Genomic DNA, 16999 nt, shown 5'->3' on the forward strand with positions numbered 1-16999 from the left:
TCCGGGTTGGACATGGCCTTATACGTCAGGCACAGGTCACCTCTGAGCAGGCGGTATGCCACTGAGTAGAGCTGGAGTTTCTTTAACCGGGCAGCATATGGCATCTGTTTAAGCCCTTTGATCCTCTTGGTGAGGTACTTTTGGGGTCTTTCCAGTTGCTGCAGGTGTTTGGCAAGGTACATCCCAAAAGGGGCATTGTACTCGATTATGGGCCTGATGAGGGATGAGTAAAGAGGCACAATGACCTCCCCTAATCTAGATGTGAATCCCTTCATGATTACTTTGTTCTGGTATCTCTGTATTTTATTTCATTAAATATCTGTGCAATGGTAGTTTAAACAATATTTAATTTTACAGACAGGTGTGTACAATGTCTTTTTGATGCAGGTTTAGCTACTCTGGACCTAAACATTACAGATGAGTGCAGCTCCATTAAACTCTGCACAGGACTATTTTCATACCAGCAATTATGCAGCTTAATATACACACACACACATATATATATGTATATATATATATATATAGAGAGAGAGAGAGAGAGAGATCATTATATCTAAAATGCTAACAGGCCTTTTGCAGTTTCATTCTGACATGGCACCAGGAAAATGTAATGTTCCTAAAAAGATAATAAGTTCACAGTGTCATGGGTTCTTACTGAACTTATGGCCAAGGAGGTCAATGCGAAACTCAGGCACATCACTCAGCAGTGATGAGAGAAGTAAGAATAACAAGCCACTATAAAGATGGTTTTCCCCACATATTCCAGGAGAAAGTGTATACTCACAGATCCAGTTCACCATACTGTTAGTGAAGTATTCAGTACTCTATTCCACAAGTGCAGAATACTTAATAATGGAGTTAGGTACCTCTCATGCCATTTGGCATTGGACATCAGGTAGTATAGTCCCCTAGGGGTTTGCTTTATTATTGATTCTAGTTAGGTAAATGAGTTCAAAGAGTTCTGATCATTCATAGCATAGACATATCAGAAGACATCACCCCTGCAGAGTCTACATGAAACTGAGTAGTGGGATAGGGTTTCTAATCTATCAGGGAAGCTAATGGTTCTAAGGTCTGAGAATGTTTTAGTGAGGAAACACTGAGGCCTCAAAAGTTGATTTAGGTATCTAGAAAAGTACATCATAAAGGGGTTGTAGTATTCAATGATGGACCTAATAAAGGAAGAGTAATGTAAGACTATGGCATCTTTGGACTTTAAGGAAATACCTAGAAGTTATATAAGAAAGGAAGATTTTCTAACCACCTCAGCAAAACAATGGTCAAAGGAGAGTCTGTTAAAATAAATGTTCCCAAGTCTCTGATGAATGTATCAGAATTAAGTAGAAAATACAATTGTATAAAAGCTTACCATAACAATAGTCTTACTCATCACTGGGGCAGTATTCCAAACTGTTGGCTTATCTTGCCAAATAACTGAGTCATCCAGCTGGGGTACCAAATTAAAACCTTCCATAGTGCTCTACATTCTAATATTCTAAGCCTGTGGGTATAAGAGTACGTACATGGGCATATGAGTATAAATCCTCAGACTATCTCTACACCAGTAAGCCAGTAAAGGCTTGAGAAAGAAAAATGTATGTCAGCAAAGAGAGAAGTATAAAAGGATAGTGCCCCCCTCGCTATATGAATGAAACAAAAGAAAGCAAGAAGGAAGAATGTAGGGTTGGAAGGAATACTGCAAGAGTGATCAGTAGGACATCTGCTGTTGTTGTAAGTTCTTACACAACTGTAGTATATCTTTGTTTAGATCACTGCTATAGTATTGTAAACTGTTGGGAGATTTCCAAAGATTATGGAGTGTGAGGCATAGCAGAGCTGTCCAGCAATCCAGAAAGGACTGGCCAGGTGAAAGCAGCCCTAGATTTACAGTAGGCATGCAATGTCTGGTAAAGGTGTGTACTGAAAACCAAGTAGCTGCTTCTATTACAGTCTAAGAGTCAGTCCCCTTATAGAAGTCACCAGGTGAGTCTGCTGCTCTGCTAGACTGTGCCTTTGCTGGAGAAATCCAGTTGGCACAGAAGTAGATGTACAGTTGGTCCATTTGAGAATATCTTTAGTATTATCTAGGCAAAATCTGAATTATCCATGGCACCAAGGGAATGGAGAATTCTTTCTCCCCTGGTTTGTGGGCTTGAGAAGAAGGTAGGCATGTTAATGGCCTGATTAAGGAACAGGTTGTCCACAACCTAAAGCAAAAAGGAGGTATTGGCCCTTAACAACACCTATTCTTCTGAAAAACAAGAAAGAGATTTGTCCGGCAGAGGTGAGAACTACCAGAAGAATGTTTTTCCATGTTCATACTTTGACAGCAGCAGAGTCTGGTAGCTTGAAGGTATGGAGTGTATGTTTATCTAACATAGAATTGAGGCCCCAATAAGTAGGGATAGCTTTCCTTGGGGATTTCAGGTGTAGTACACAGTTTAAGAACTGTTTTATATCTAGGCTAGCCAAAATATGTGGACCCAAAGGTAGATAAATAAGCAAATATAGCTGAAATGTGTGCCATCATAACTGAGTATGCTAGTCCACAGAAGCTCATGCAATTAAGAAAGGACCAGTAGGATGTTATCCCGAACTGGGTCCTGTTCTTTAGCCAGATCCCATATAGAAAATATTTGCCATTTTTCTATGCAATATTTCCCAGTGTTAAGTTTTATTTCCCCTTGGAGCACCTTGGGTACATCCTCAGAGAACTGATGTCTAAAAGGGATCAGAATCCTGTCATCCATATTGTAAGATTGAAGGACGACAAGTTGGGATGATGAATTGAGTGTTTCTGCTATGTGTGCAAGTCTACTATGAAGGGAGGATTCTCCTGAATACCCTCACTAGGTGGAAGGGAAAAGAGAACCAGTGCTGCCTTGGCCAAAAGGAATTCCTTAGTAGAATCTTTGGGCATTTCTTTTCCATCTATAGAAAGACCTTGAGAAGAACAGAAAGTGGAGGGAAGGCAAAAAGATACCTCCCTTGTCAAGGAAAGAACATTATTCATTTTCAAACTTGAGGACAGTAAGTCCTGGTGAAAAAGAGTGGGAGTTGTTTATTGTTGATACATGCAAATAGATCTAGGCCAGAGTGCCATAATGGCTTTAAATACACCCTAAGAGAAATACATTCATGAATGTTCTTTGCATATCTGGGATGAAGAAACATTTTTAGTTTTCTTTTTCTTTATTTTTTTTTCTGAGTATGATGTCTACTTTAATTACATGCTGAGCTTCTGACCCCCCTGACAAATCTCAATGATTGGTCCTGGGATTTCTTCAGTAATGAGTATCTGCAGTATGCCTTTAGGTCCTTCTGAAATCATTTTGAGGAGCTCCACCTTCTTGTCATCATAAGTAACTTCAGTTATTTTGGACTTGTAAACTTAAAATGCTATCCTGACCTCCAGCTGGTTTGAGGCAGTGGGAGTCTGAGCAGGTTTAAGGTGTACCGTGTGTACATTCTAGTCTGACTGGGCAGCAGTGTGTTAGGCCTAGAATAAATAATTGTTTTCTTATGAATGAGCAGGACATCAGAGGTAGAGGGGTATGCCACCCTAATTTGGGTGAGACACTTTGAATGCTGAGTTTTCAAATAGGAATTGAATGACAAAAGTTGAGTTCTTAAGGTCTTAGGAACAAAAGACTGACAGACCACACAGTTTTTATAATCCTGCCCTGCCCCTAACCAGAAAAGGCGCTGGGAGTGGAGATCCTTGTAGGTAACCTATCTGCCACAATCACTCTTTCTCCTTTTAGCTGAACTCTATCAGAGCAACAAACAGCAATGCAATTGAAAAAAAGAAAGGAAGGTTCCCCAGTGGGGCACCTACCTGTACCAGTGAAGGCCAATGATACCAAGAACCACATGTAGAGCAGACCAATGGGTGTAAGAGCTGACAGTATAAGGATTTACACTCATTCATTCACTTAAGTGCCCTAAAACCCACGGGCTTAGGTCATACATCAGATATATAGATCTATGGAAGGTTTTAGCTTTGGTTCCTCATCTGGATGTCATTATTTGACAAGATAACCCAGCAGTTTGGAATAGCCTTTGCTGAAGAATTTAGTAGATGAATGCAAAATAATTTCTGTGTCCAGTTTATAATCATCAGCCAACTTGGTTAGCTATAGTTTGCTGATGTCAGCATTCATGCCAGAAAAGTATATAGAAAAGATGAGGCAGCCCAGGACAGATCCCTAGGGTGTTTTGCTGGTGATGCTTTCGTGTCTACAGCAAACAGCCCCTGACCTTAATTTAATGTATTCTGCCAGACAGCTAATGCCTAATCCAGCAAACCATGTATAGATTAATGATCACTTGGTAGAGTTTGTCAATAGTCCCAGTTTCAGATAAATTGACAAAGGTCTTGTTAACATCGGGGATAGCAGCATGGGGTGCATGTGCCAAATGAATGGCCTCACTAACCATTTTAAAAACTCAGTCACCTGACCTGCCTTTTTGAAAGCCACACTGGGGTGTATCCAGGGATATAAGGTCACCTATGTTATTATTTATTATTTCAATTATAATATGTTCCATAGCTTAAATAATGCTAATGAGAATAATAGATCTATAATTCTCAGGGTCAATAGAAGGGCCACCTTTATGGAAGGACACCACAACAGCTGTTCTCCATAAACTACAAATGTAATTAGTGCAGAGATTTGGGTTGACAAGCTAATGGTAGGGGTTTTCAAGATGGGACTTAGAGTCTTTCAACAGAAATTAAGGGATATTATCAGGACCATGGCATTGGCATTTTTAACTTTGGAGAGGACAAAAAGCACCTGGCACAAAGTGATTTAAGGAAGGGACATATGAGGAGAAATGGGAGAGGGAGAGATGGGGAGGGTGAGTAGGGTGAAGTTTGAAGTGACTTTGATCACAAAAACATTAGAAATGTCTTTAGGGTTAGAGATAGAGGCACTATTAAAGATAGGTACAGTAAATAATTGCTTACTTCTAATTTTCATAATATAGTTGCAGCCCTACATTTGTAGTTTGCCTTATATTTCTTAATTTTAGGTTTGAAGAACTCATTTTTAAATTAATTTTGTAATGATAAAGTGTGTATGTTGATGTGATATTTGCACCGTATGGGTTTAGTTGTATAAACTTGACATTATTCTTGCATTGTTCTATAACAGATGCCTTCATACATCTATCCAGCAGGTAATAATACTCAGAGGATGATGCAGCAGCATCTAATACACAGATTGCTGGTGAGATATACTTTTTGTAGTTATCCCTAACATCAGTCAGTAGTATGCAACTAACTATGGAATTATTCCTGATTATATAGGCATTATTAGGGGATGCAAACCTTATGTTAAGGTAGAAACTCAAAAGATGGTCTGATTTCACTAAGGATAACAAGTGGGGGGCTACAACTGAGGAAAACATTTGATGAAAAGAATGAGATGATCAAAACATCTGGTAGATGTAAACAATTTGAGTGTGTATATTAGCATTTACAAAGCCCAGAAACTGCTGGGCATGACTGGGGTTGATAGCAATTGTTTTCCAGTTTATATCTGTATAGCTGAAGTCACCAATAAGAAAGGAATTTGGCTGAGTGGTTATGTTTTTAACTAGTTATGCTATTCCTCATGCTTTAATTGGGTAATAGATGGAAGTCTATAACTGGATATAATATGATAATTTTACTGAGTGCAACTACAACTTGAACCATTTCCAAGTCTGCATTACACAGAATGTGGCAAAATACAATTAATAAATATGTATAATCTTCTTCAGCTGCCAGTTGATGTGAACACTTGATAGTCATTGTGTCATGGAAAACCAGGAGTGCTATCGCTGCTCTGGAACCAGGTTTCTGTTACTACTCAAAGGCTGATATCTTCAATGCTAAAGAAGGCCTCAAGTCAGAGATGCAAATAATCAAGGCATTCAACAGTGCTACTTTGATATTACTAGATTGGGTATCTAACTAGTATATGTCTGACATACCTTGATATCTCAAAAGTTAATATCTAACTAGTATACATCTGATAGATCTTTATATTACTGGAATAAATAAATAACTAGTGTAACTCCAGGATAGCAGTTAATGATTTTATCTCATAGCACCTGGTTCTCCAATTTAGTTTGAGTCTGGAAAGCCTTCTGTTTGGAGTATGTGCATCCTTTTATGCCTATTTGTCTTTTCTTCTGGGTACTGCAGGTTTTTTGAACATCCTAGAGATGTGAAACAAGTGAACTGGAGATCCTTTGAACTGCCTTAAGGTATGTATGGTGTGGGAGGGCATGAGTGTGCATGTTTGTGTGTGAGACCTGTAACTGACTGACATCCTATCAGGGATTTTGTTTTACTGCACTATATCTTCTCTATGTTAAGATGGTTTTGAACTCCCATGCAATAATGAAGTGGATAAGATGGGTTATCTGAAAATGAATGAATAACCAAACAAATAATGCAAGCAGATAATTACATTTGTTGCAGATGATTGACATTACAAAATTAAAAAAGCTTTGTCCTTAAACAAGTGGTCTTACCTTTACAACTACAATAATGCCCTTACCTACACATCCAGAAGTGGCTACATCAGTGAAATCATGCTTTCTGGAGTTTGACTGGAATCCTTGCTGACATGTGCATGTGTAACTTACTTCTGTACTGATACATACTGCAGAATTACCACAGATTCCCACTATACCGCACTTAACAACATCTGTATTTCAAAGAAAAACATGAAAACGCAAAGTCAAAATGTTTCTTGCCAGCGCATCCTATGCTATTATGTCAATACTTTACACAGAAAGAAAAAAAAATAGTTTACCATACTTTTCTATTAAGAAACGTGCTTGCAAGTACATCAAAGAAACAGAACATGTTTTCATGCCAGTAACACATAAGGAAAGACTGCACACATGTGCACATATACACACACACCCCTAAGAAGGAATGAGCCAACATTAGTCATTCATTCAAACTCTCCCTGGCAACTCCTTCACTGTGCTGACTGCTACTTGAATCTGGATGTCTAGGTCACAATCTTAAGCTCTATCCTTCTATGCTATAGAGATATAATGAAAAGTATGTATGTACTACTTAATTGCAAAGTGATTGTGTTGCTTTTCAAGTTTTGCTGCAGTTATGCATAGGGCATAAGACATTACATACTAAAAATAAAGATGTTTGAATAATTAGAAGTTCTTGTAAAATAGCTACAAATATAAATAACAATATAACTTATTAAGTATAAGCTTAATATACTGCATGTCCGGGTGCTGTATGGCCAAAAGGAAAAATGCCAAATCAGAGAGATGAATGACAAAATGAAATCACAAATACAGGAAAAAATGAAAAGTCTAAGAACTATAGACTGAAATAATACAAAGCAATTACTTTTCTGCTTTTCCAAAACTGCATTTGAATAACCAAATATTTTTGTTGTAGACAAATGCTCTGTATCCTCATGCGGTGGAAGGAGAATGTATCCTACAGATCCTAACACATTATATTTTCTAACCCCAAGGTCAAACAAATGTGAAGAAGGTTCACAAATTCAAAGTTGCCCCAAAAAACAATGTTTTACACCCTTCCCTAAGGCTTTGTGATTTGAAAGATAAAATATATCAGGAACAGGTCATGGAAGGTTGCTCTGACCTCTGCAAGAAAAGTATTTGAGTTGCAAGTTGTTATGGTCATTCAACTCTACCTTATTTGGCACAGGGACAGGGTTTCTTTGAGAACTAATTCTTCTTTTATGTCTAATGTGACATCAGAGTTTACTTTAAAACAAACTTTCCATCTCCACATTTTCTTTCCTGAACCCAAAAATAAGGGAGAAAGAGTATTCCATACCTGTGATTTCCACAGACAAGTCAAGCCAGAAAGAGCTGAAGTCTCCAAAGAGAATCCATCCATCCATCCATCCAACCATCCATCCATCCATCCATCCATCCATCCATCCATCCATCCATCCATCCACCCCCTTCTTCCCATATGAAATAAGCAATCTTGTCTGACTCCTCAGTTTATTTCAACAGGTGTTTCTTTCATTTACTTCTTACCTTGTTGTCTCAGAGTATACAGGCTTTCAGTACTGAGACACTCAAGGATGGTAATGTATTCAACTAGTTCCTACTGAATATAGTGTAAAACTTAAATATTCATAAATGCTATATTTATTTTAAATTACATGTCATGAAATTGGATTGCTCTGAAGATTGGTTTAACATATAACAAGCAGAGGTATTTGTGTATGTTCTGTATTATTTGATTTTTTTTATACTAACTTAGGAAAAATGTCCAGGCGGCCAAGGTGGTCAACAGTTAGCATTGCTGCCGCACAGGAAGAGATTCTCCAGTTCAATCCTTGGCTGGGGTGCCTTCTGTGCGGAGTCTGCATGTCTTTCCTGTAGTCAGATGGGGTTCCTCTGGGTGCTCCGGTTTCCTCCCACATCCCAAAGACATGCTGTAGGTAGATTGGACACTCTAAATTGGCCCTAGGCATGAGTGTGTGTGTGTGTGTGTGTGTGTGTGTGTGTGTGTGTGTGTGTGTGTGTGTGTGTGTGTGTGTGTGTGTGTGTGTGTGTGTGTGTGTGCCTTCTGTGGAAGGTCAGGTGCCAGGTAAGTGATCTGCTGTGGTGACATCTAACCGGGAAAAGCCAAAAGAAGGAGGAAAAATGTGATATTCCAAGGTCAATTGTCATTAGGCCTATATGTTTCATTTTTAATAAGTATCAAACAGTGTGTTGCTTTTGGGGAACTTTTATAAGTGAATTGCCAGTATGGTACATGCTATGAAGCTATTTTCCATGTCAAAATATCCCAGATTTTGTTTATTTGTTTTCAATTGTGGAATGTTGGGAGCAACTACATCTAGTCATTTAACTTACTATTTATTTTTCTCTTGCTGGTTACCTCAAGCTTACTGCACTGTCTTTGTTTTTTTTTTTTTTTCAACTTCAACATTTTCTCTTTTCCATTGGGCTATTGCTAGTATGGCTATGTGATTAGGAAGTTACCTTTGCACTATTTGGTTACTTCCTGGGTTCAGTATGAGATACAATCTGATAGAGTCTATTGGCTTTTGGTTATAAAGATATTTACAAAGTGATTTTACTTATGATTCTTGAGCAATTTGTTTTCTTTTTTTGTGGGGTGTTCTGTGGGTGATTCTTATTGGGAGGTGTTTGTAGATTTGCACATGACTTTGGATGCTCACAATCCTTTTGAAGATTGGATCTTTTGACTTTTCTGTGTTGCTTGTTGCATATGTTGGGATATGTGGGTTTGTCAGAGGAAGTCTGTTTCTCTTGCTGGGGGTCTGTCTTGCAGATGGACGACTGATGGGGTGTTGTCATTCTTTTCTTGTTTAGGTGAGTGGTTCATGGTGCTGCTGGTGGTGGATCTTTGTTTTTGTTGCATTTCACTCACTGAATAGATGATCACCAGATGTGTGGGAGGGTACAGTTGTTGGAGTTAGGGTATATGTTGTTTTAGCACTTTTGATTCCAGTTATATAAAGTATTTATATTTTAACTACACAAGGGTGAACCAGCCAAAGTAATACTTTAGCTTTTAAAGATGCACAGCTTACTGAATTTCTTATTAGGGAAGGATTGGCATCTAGTTTTTTTTTATTTATAAACAGCAATTTTGTTCAGTCATATTTAGAGTTCATTTGATGGCAAGAAATTCATTTCTGCCTGCTTCGTTTTGGAATACTTAGAGAGATATGAAGGAAAGTGTCTACACACATAATTGAAGGTATAAACAGCACTTAATAGCACTCAGGTTGAATAACTTATTGTGTTAATCTCACTTTTTATCATAATCTAATGTTTCAGCTGATACCCTGTAATATTTGATTAGTTGCCTTAATTTGCCAATATTAACCTTACTATCTTAATGCTAAAACAACTGGCAAAATCATCAAATGTAGTTCATTAAATTCTGACGTCATGTGTTTATTTCTGTTACTATGACATTTCACATTATAGCCTTAATAAGATATAGCTCATTTATTTACAAAAATATTAATTTACCTATGAAGGTATGCATAAACAGCAAATGAAGGTTAATGTCTCCTTTACTCTGCAGCCTAAACAAAGAATCTTAGTGTTGCTGAGTTCTGCACAACCTACTGTTTCATTTGTTTTCTATCATTACTTGGTAAGTTGGTTGGTTAAGGATGCCAGCTCCAAATATTATTATGGTGTCAGAAGGAGTTATGAGTGTTAAGTGAAAACAAGTCAAAAGGGAAAGACATACAATATCCCCCAGACACACACACACACACACACACACACACACACACACACACACACACACACACACACACACACACACACACACACACACATTGGTCAATTGGACAATTGCCTACAAGGAATGTTTTAGGAGTGCTTAGCTGGTCTGTGCATTGCTAACAAAGTCCATTTAAGCATTGCTCAGCCCAGCTAAGCTGGTTTGTGCACCACTAAACATTGCTAAGAATTGCCAGTTTAAGCACTGCTCAGCTGAACTCAATGGGTTTGTACGGTGCTAAGTAATGCGCCACATTTTTGAAAATCGTCCAATGGCAGTAAACTGTGAGAAAACAGGCTTATTTAAGTGCAACAGGTGGGAATATAGCAGAACCAGTTGGAGTTTGAACTTTGCAGAAACTATGGCAGGTGTTGGAGAGGGTGCGCACTTCTGGGTGCAAAGGATGGGCATTCTGGAGTCCAGGGTCATGGTTGGACTTCTCATTAAATTTGATGATGCCCAGCTGCTGCAGGCCAGCACCAGGGATATGAGTACAAGTTGGAGGCCTGGGACCAGCTGGCACATGATCTCACCAGTGTAACTGGTATCCCCTGCACAGGGGAGTGGGAACATCATCATTATGATGACCTGAAGTGTCGGAAGGGGGGTTCTCTTGGCCAACTGGGTCCAAGATGCTCAAGATGAGAATACCCCACATGTTTGTAAGCATTGTTAGCATTGTTTTACCAATACATAATCTGAATGTGCGATAGACAGGTACGCATAATGGTGTGTTTGTCTTCCCACAGCTGCAAAGGAGAGAGCTCATAACCTTGAGGCCCATGCAGGGCATCTGGCCAGGTTGCTGTGTGAGTGTGCTGAGTACAGATGTATCTTGCAATCTATAGTTATATAAGCAAAAAAGAGTAAATTAGTAACTGCCATTAGATATATTCAGTTTTGATTGCACTGCAATGAATGTGGTCATAGACCTGGACTGAAATAAGTGAGTAATGCCACATACAGTTCAATAAAGATGAAAGCATGAAACCTGATAATGTTAAGGAAATAAAGTTTCTACTGCATTAATTGTGGAATTACAGCTGTATTGCAACACCTGCATTATATGAACTGTTCTGCAATAAAGACATGAAAATATACCAATAACTGCATGAAGTCACCCCTAATCAAGCTGTGTTGTGCAATATGTGTGTATTTTGGGCTGTTGTTCATGAAATTGAGTATTACATCTGTGCTGAACTAAAAACACAAAGAATACCACTAAGTGACTCAATGTATTATTATTTTTATTCTATTTTATTTTACATTTGTTGATGGGAGAGACTGGATAGATGTCCATTTTCAACAAAGGCCCAGGGAGAAAAGCTCCACAGATTAAGAACAAACAAGTATGAGATTTCTACATAACAAGCAATTATTCATAAGAAAATGCATGACTTAATAAGATTCCATAGTTTTAAAGTTACAAAGTACAATATTCACTGGTAGTTTCAAGATTTAACAAAATTCCCTAGTTTAAAGTTAGAGCAAAATAGTACTTAGAATGTACTGGTTTTCAGTAATAACATTGATTGAGACAAATGTAATTAAGAGGGGGTTGCAAAAGTAAGTTAGGGTTAGTTTTGTGAGAAGTGGTTGGGTTTGACGGAATGTGCATATTTGCGGACTGCTGGCATGGGTGTTTGTAGAAGAGGCACTATACGGAGGAGTCATCATTCTTCAAGGGATAGAAGTGAAAGGGAGCATGAGAGTGGGTCAGAGATGTGTGTGATATGGGTCAACCTAGTGGGTAGCAAGATCATAGCCATGTGAGTTTTAGGTGTCATTTTAGTAGTTTTTTGAATGTAACCATTAAGTTGACTGAGGTAATGGCAGAAGGTAATGAGTTCCAAATTTTACCTATATAGTTATGGAAGAGGGAGTCACCTGCTGTGTTATTGCTTTTGGTCACCTTGATTAGTCTTTTATCACTAGAGTGAAGTTGTCTGGTATTAGTTTGTAGTTTAAGTAGATTAGATAGTGCTGATTTTTTTTCAGGAAATAGTAGGAGTTTATGGGCGAAAGAAAGTGATGGAATGAGAGGAAGTTTGGGAATTCAAGCCAATTAAGTTGATTTAATGAATGGCAGTGGTGGGCACAGTAGGGGGCACCAGTAGCAAATTTGGCAATTTGATTGTAGCAGATGTTAAGCTTAGCCATTTCAGTTTTGGGCAGGTTGGTGAAGATGGGTGCAGCACAGAACAGTGTGGAGAGGAGGTGGTGTTAAGCTATGGTTATTCTAGCAGGTTGGGTTATAAATGATTTGTTTTTATAAAGCCTGCCCAGTTTTTCTGTGAATGTTTTTAATAGTTTGATTTATATGTAGATCAAACTTGAGGTTGTTTTCAATGGTCACTCCTAGCAGTTTAGTATGAGTGCCTGGAGAGATGATGGTCCCATCTCTGGACACAATATTGAATGTGTTGGGCATTGAGGTGGATTTGTTTGGTTTAAACAGCAACAGTTTGGTCTTTTTGGGATTAAGTAATAGGTTTTTGTTAAGAAACCAGGTTTCCATAATTTGGAAGGCTTTTTGGGTATGGAGAGGAGTTTGTGTGGGTCGTTGGCTGAGCAGACTAATGTTGAGTCATCAGCATATTGTATAACAGTTTCATCTTGGCAGATGCTGTGGAGATCATTAATGAGTATGGAGAATAGAAGGGGTCCCAGAATGGACCCGTGTGGGACTCCTGTCATAATAGGCAGCAGTAGGGATAGGATGTTGTCCCATTGAACTGCTTGTTATCTACCATGCAGATAGTTTTGAAACCAGGCCAGTGCGTGATCACTAAGGCCAAGATCAGTAAAGGGGTGGAGTAGTTTAGGATGGTTGATCATACTGAAGGCTTTTAACAGGTCCAATAATATGGCAGATGTTAGTTTACCTAAGTACTTGTTTTGGTTGATGAGGTTTGTAAAGGAAAGAAGGGCTGTGGTTGTACTGTGGGCAGGGTGGAATCCATGCTGGGTAGGAGAGAGAAGTTGGTTATTAAATAGGTATGGCAAAAGTTGGCAATGTATACATTTTTCAAGAATTTTTGCTAGTGAGGACAGGATGGCAATAGGGCGATAGTTGGTGAGATCAGTGGATGTTCCACCTTTATGTAAAGGGATGATATAGGAGGTTTTCCAGATCGGTGGGATGGTGTTTTCTGATATAGATCTGTTAAGTAGAATAGAGATTGGGTAGGCAAGTTCATTAGCAGCCAACTGGAGGTATTCCGCTGGGATGCCATCCGCTGCTAGGGTAGTAGGTTTAAGTTTGGATAGTAATTGACATAATTGGTAGGGATGGGTTGGAATTGGAAGGTAGTTTTGGGAATGACTGCAGGTTTGGGTATATTGGTAGTACTAGTAGTGGGTTGTTGTTGAACTAGTTTAGAGATGGTTTCTATGAAGTATTTGTTGAATGACTCAGGTATGTCTGTAATTTCACCTGTGGAGACTGGAAATGGGGTGGAGGGTTTGCCAGGGTGAAATAGTTTATTTATTCCTGCCGAGAAATTTTTGGGGTTGTTTTGGTGCTGACAAGCTCTATTTCTTTGAGCAATCTTATTTTTAGTCTCTTTGGTGATTCAGGGGGCAGTGTTCATTTTGAATTTTGTGGTACAAGGTGGGGCATGGGCATTTAGGATTTTTAAGAAAGTGTTATTGAATTGGATTACAGCTTCTTCTAGGGGTAATTCTTTTAGTATGTTCCAATTATGGTATTTTAGTTTGAGTTTGAATTTGTTTGGGTCGAAGTTATTTTTTTCTGGGTAGTTTGTATTAGTGGGGTCGAGTTGGCATAGATTTTGTATTTAAGTAAGAAGGTAGGTTGGTGGGCACTAAGGGTGTCAGTAAGGACTCCTGCTTGGTATGGAGTACTGGTCTTATTTATCAAGATCCAATCTAGGAGACTTTCTTTGATTTTAGCATTTCCTAGCCTAGTGCCAGTGTGAATGACTTGGGAGAAGCTGTAGAGATTAATATGGTTGGTGGAGTTAGTGGTTGAGCAAGTGTTCCGGTCAATATTAAAGTCACCTAGGATGATGGTTTCTTGAGGTAGATTTTGATTAACCCAGTGTAGGAGAGATTCTATGAAGGGAATATTGTTGCCTGGTGGTATATAGCCAGTCATAATATTGCCTGATTTTTATGTTGGCAAGTTTGAGTTTGGCTAGGACAAGTTCAGATGTATTGAGGGAAGAAACTGGACAGTTAACAGTACAAATTTGTATGTTGTTTTTGTAGAGTAATGCTACCCCACCCCGTTTTTTGGATGGTCTAGCTTTTCATAATACTTTGTACCCAGATGGGAGGAACTGACTGTCTGGTGTTGAGGGTTTTAACTATGTTGCAGTTAAGGATAGTAAATCAGAGGAATAGGTGGATATCAAAGCATAGAGTAGGTGCATTTTGTTATTTATGCTTCTGATATTCAAGCTAAGTAGTAGACAGCTATTTTTTGGTGTAGAGATGGGAGATTATTTGGGTGAGAGACATGAAATAGATAGGGTATTCATCTAAGGGTTTGGCACTGGGTTGGGGTGTATGTCTCCAGCTAGGATCAGTTGGTGGCTAATATGGTTTAAGAGTTTGGTTAGAATGGATATGTACTTATTCATAGTAAGTGATTTTGTAATGGTTGTAAGGAGTCTTCTGGATGGAGGTGGAAGAATAATAATGTGGTGACTAGCTGGGGATATATGTAGAGTGTAGTGATGGGTGGGAGGTGTGTGAGAGGAAATATGTTTTGAAGGGGTTGTTAAGCTACCATTAAGTATGGTTTGGTAGGAGGTAAGGCAGTGTGTTGATGCTAGGGGGAAAAGGATGATGAGATAGACTGTGTTCATGGTAATTGGATTGTCATAATGTGAGTTGTCTCATGATAGTGGGACAGATATGTGGGGGTGGGGACAAAGGGATTGGTTGAAGATGAGGAATTTGCTAGAGAGTCATTGGTGTAGGTTAGGTATAAATCTAGGGGTAGTGGGGGCATTTGGGAAATGGGGGCAGGGTAAGAGAGCAGAGTGAACCCAAGCGGTAGCAAGGGCGAACAGTGCGGGGTTGCACCGAGAACAGGTAAGGTGAGGTCCTATCAAAACAGACAGCTTTTGAAAAAAAAAGACTGTCAGTATCAGTGTAGACACTAAGCAGGTCAGTTAGTAATAGAGGACAAATAGTGTAGGATGGCTTTACAATAAAGATGAATTAAAAAAGTATTTGCACTAGCTTTTGAAAGTCAAATAAGAATTTCATGCACTAGTCTGAGAAAGTCCAAAGGAAAAGCGTGGTAGAAAGACAGAGGGTCGAAGGTAACCTTTTGTTAGGGAATTATAAGCCCTGGGTCCAAATACATTTCTGAGGAACAGGGTTGCCAAACTACAAGAAGTATTGAAGGAGTCACTGGAGGGAAGTCTGTTAGTCTGAAAGAATGAGGGCAGCTACAAGAGGGTTGTATGCAGCTGTTTTCCCTGGCTTAGTGAGTGATAGGATGTTATATTCAGCTATTTTGTCAATACTTGAAAAGTACAAAGTAGCTTATACGTGTAAAAGTTTAGGAGCACATTCACCATGAAAGAAGCACCTACGTTCACTTTAAGTAAACTAGTATCCTGTCAACGTTAGGAGCACAATCCACTGGAAGGATTTCCAGAAGAGCACTTTCAGTTTTTTTTTTGGGGGGGGGGACCACCGAATGTCTAAGGTCACTGTTTTTTCTAAAGGGTAAAGACAAAATGGAAAAAGTTTAGGCTCTGAAGGAGGTGGAGATGGCCAAGATGAGATTTAAAACAAAGTAAAATAAACACAAGGCTTTAATCTGCATAAAAATAAACAGATTTAGCAACATCTCAGCAAAAACAGGTATACAATAACAGTAGAGCGCAAGGATTAAACTAACTTAAGGATAATGATGTCACTCAAGTGACTCAAGTTTAGCTAAGAATAACTGTTCTGCTAAACTATAGATTTAGAGCTGTACTACAAGATATGTGCAATATAATATTTGTTAGACTGTGTTCATGGTAATTAGATTGTCATAATGTGAGTTGTGTCATGATAGTGGGACAGATATGTGGGGGTGGGGACAAAGGGATTGGCTGTCTGGTGTTGAGGGTTTTAACTATGTTGCAGTTAAGGATAGTAAATCAGAGGAATAGGTGGATATCAAAGCATAGAGTAGGTGCATTTTGTTATTTATGCTTCTGATATTCAAGCTAAGTAGTAGACAGCTATTTTTTGGTGTAGAGATGGGAGATTGTTTGGGTGAGAGACATGAAATAGATAGGGTATTCATCTAAGGGTTTGGCACTGGGTTGGGGTGTATGTCTCCAGCTAGGATCAGTTGGTGGCTAATATGGTTTAAGAGTTTAGTTAGAATGGATATGTACTTATTCATAGTAAGTGATTTTGTAATGGTTGTGAGGAGTCTTCTGGATGGAGGTGGAAGAATAATAATGTGGTGACTAGCTGGGGATATATGTAGAGTGTAGTGATGGGTGGGAGGTGTGTGAGAGGAAATATGTTTTGAAGGGGCTGTTAAGCTACCATTAAGTATGGTTTGGTAGGAGGTAAGGCAGTGTGTTGATGCTAGGGGGAAAAGGATGATGAGATAGACTGTGTTCATGGTAATTGGATTGTCATAATGTGAGTTGTGTCATGATAGTGGGACAGATATGTGGGGGTGGGGACAAAGGGATTGGTTGAAGATGAGGAATTTGCTAG

At 38.8% G+C, this 16999-nt stretch overlaps 1 protein-coding gene across 1 annotated transcript in view; it reads right to left on the reverse strand.

The window, feature by feature from the left end:
• Nucleotides 1-16999, reverse strand: part of LOC122806200 (adhesion G protein-coupled receptor E5-like) — a 758119-nt gene that overhangs the window by 612557 nt on the left and 128563 nt on the right. The window contains exon 2 of the mRNA XM_044076430.1: nucleotides 6555-6704. Within this exon, the coding sequence (XP_043932365.1) occupies nucleotides 6555-6704 (150 nt within the window). The remainder of the gene's footprint in view (nucleotides 1-6554; nucleotides 6705-16999) is intronic.

Source organism: Protopterus annectens, chromosome 7.part0 (assembly GCF_019279795.1).
Source record: "Protopterus annectens isolate FY-2018-M chromosome 7.part0, PAN1.0, whole genome shotgun sequence".
NCBI lineage: Eukaryota > Metazoa > Chordata > Ceratodontiformes > Protopteridae > Protopterus > Protopterus annectens.